General features: G+C 44.2%; 1 protein-coding gene across 1 annotated transcript in view; it reads right to left on the bottom strand.

Moving 5' to 3' along the window:
- The window catches only part of fndc5a (fibronectin type III domain containing 5a), a 53,060-nt gene extending 51,574 nt beyond the window's left edge, over positions 1–1,486 (bottom strand). Inside the window, exon 1 of the mRNA XM_061263016.1 lies at positions 1,161–1,486. Coding sequence (XP_061119000.1) covers positions 1,161–1,233 — 73 coding nt within the window. The 5' untranslated portion in view covers positions 1,234–1,486. The remainder of the gene's footprint in view (positions 1–1,160) is intronic.
- Between the last annotated feature and the right edge of the window lie 326 nt (positions 1,487–1,812).

The following is a 1,812-nucleotide window of genomic DNA, read 5'->3' on the forward strand; positions in this document are numbered from 1 at the left end:
ACTTCACTTGATGGCTTTGTATGATGATGATGAAGAAGAAGAATGACTAGTGCCCTTATAAGGGAGATATGTGTGTGATGTCACTGAAGTACAGGAGGACTTTCAAGCTAAATAACATGGCAAGTGGGAGAGAGAGCGGGAACATGATAAAACATTATTACATATCAGTCTGCAGAGATATTCTCCCCGAATGGCTGCCTTAAAAAGACTACATAAGTGTGTAGGGACTAGAGACTTTTTAACAGAGTGAAGGCATGGCATTTTTAGTGTTATTATTATTATTATTATTATTATTATTATTATTATTATTGTTTTTGTTGTTGTTGTTGTTAGTATTATTTAGGTTTGTATATTTTATATATGCCATTAATATGTGTCAAAACTTTTCCACCTTAACGCGACAAGCACACTTTGGGGTTTGTTCAACTGAACAACAACAACAAAAACAACAACAATAAAATAAAATATAAAAATATTGACTTTGTTCGCTCGTAATACAGAACGCACGCACTCCTCCCCGAGACAAGCTTATTCCTGCCGTCACGCGATGCACTGCGCGAGGGCCGTCAGTTCCGACCGTTGTTCATAAACTTGTGTTGAAGGCCACTGGTGTGTGTGTGTGTGTGTGTGTGTGTGTACGTCCGAGTGTTCACACGCAGTACAGTAAGATACTATCAATTTCTCGCTTTATGCCTCAAATTATACACACGACAATATTCTAATGTTTATCTCGTAAAAAGGTCGGTATCCCCTGCCACTTGCAACTACAAAACCGTGACAATATTGTGCACAATAGCCGCTCCTCAGCTCACGATTACAGTAATATTTTAATCTATCTGGAGCCAATATCTGTTGCATACAGTCTTTTATGACGCTTATCCTTGTATATTTTGCGACCCGTCTATCCAGGAAAACGCAAGGTTGCAAATAAAGACCAAACGCATATATTTTAATGCATCCATCACGAAATACATTTGCAAAGCATGGGCAATTAAGCAAAACATCACATACTGCCGTGTCTCACTCGCTCGTAGTCGCCGTAACGTAGGCTACCTACTTGGTTAAAAACGAAGAATAAATATAATGCACTTCAAGTGTACATAAATGTAGACGTCCATAAAGAATGCATGCGTACGAACGCAAAGCGTATCTAAACTTACCTGCCGAGACCAAAGATAAGCCGAGACAGGTCAGAATCAGCAGCAGCGCGGCAGACAGCGAAAATCTCTCCATCCTTCAAACAATCTGAGGACGTGAAATCCCATTTACTTTGAGGAGGTTGTATTAACCGGCACCGGCGTGCGATTGTTTAGCATTCGCGACAATCCGCCTCCCTCCCGTCTCAGCTGGGGAAACCGCGTTCAGTCACGGCTCGACGCGTGTGCCGCAGACGGACGCGACAGGCTCGGCGGTCCAGCACCTGGGACAGCGCAGCCACAACCGCATTCAACAGCAGGCGAGAGGGGGCCCCGTGCGTTCTTCCGAAAGCCAGTCGTCTCCCATTCTTTCACACGCAAGCGCCACGGGCTACAGACTCAACCATCGTTTCACCAAGAGAGAAAAAAAAAAAAGCAAATCTTAAAATGAAATCCACTCTATCGTTTTTTTTTTTTTTTTGGTCTGTCGCGGCGACAAGAGCTTAGACCAAAAGCTTGCTCCAACACATCTGCTCCGCCGAACTCTATTTAAAGGAGCGATCAAGCCGTGTCGTGCGAGCGCTGACAGCCACGGGAGAACACACGCGCAGACACACCGCTTCGCCTGCCTGCGGACTTCCAGTCTTCCTGGTACTATACTTTTGCCTCTGCCAAT

Source organism: Conger conger, chromosome 1, assembly GCF_963514075.1.
Source record: "Conger conger chromosome 1, fConCon1.1, whole genome shotgun sequence".
NCBI lineage: Eukaryota > Metazoa > Chordata > Actinopteri > Anguilliformes > Congridae > Conger > Conger conger.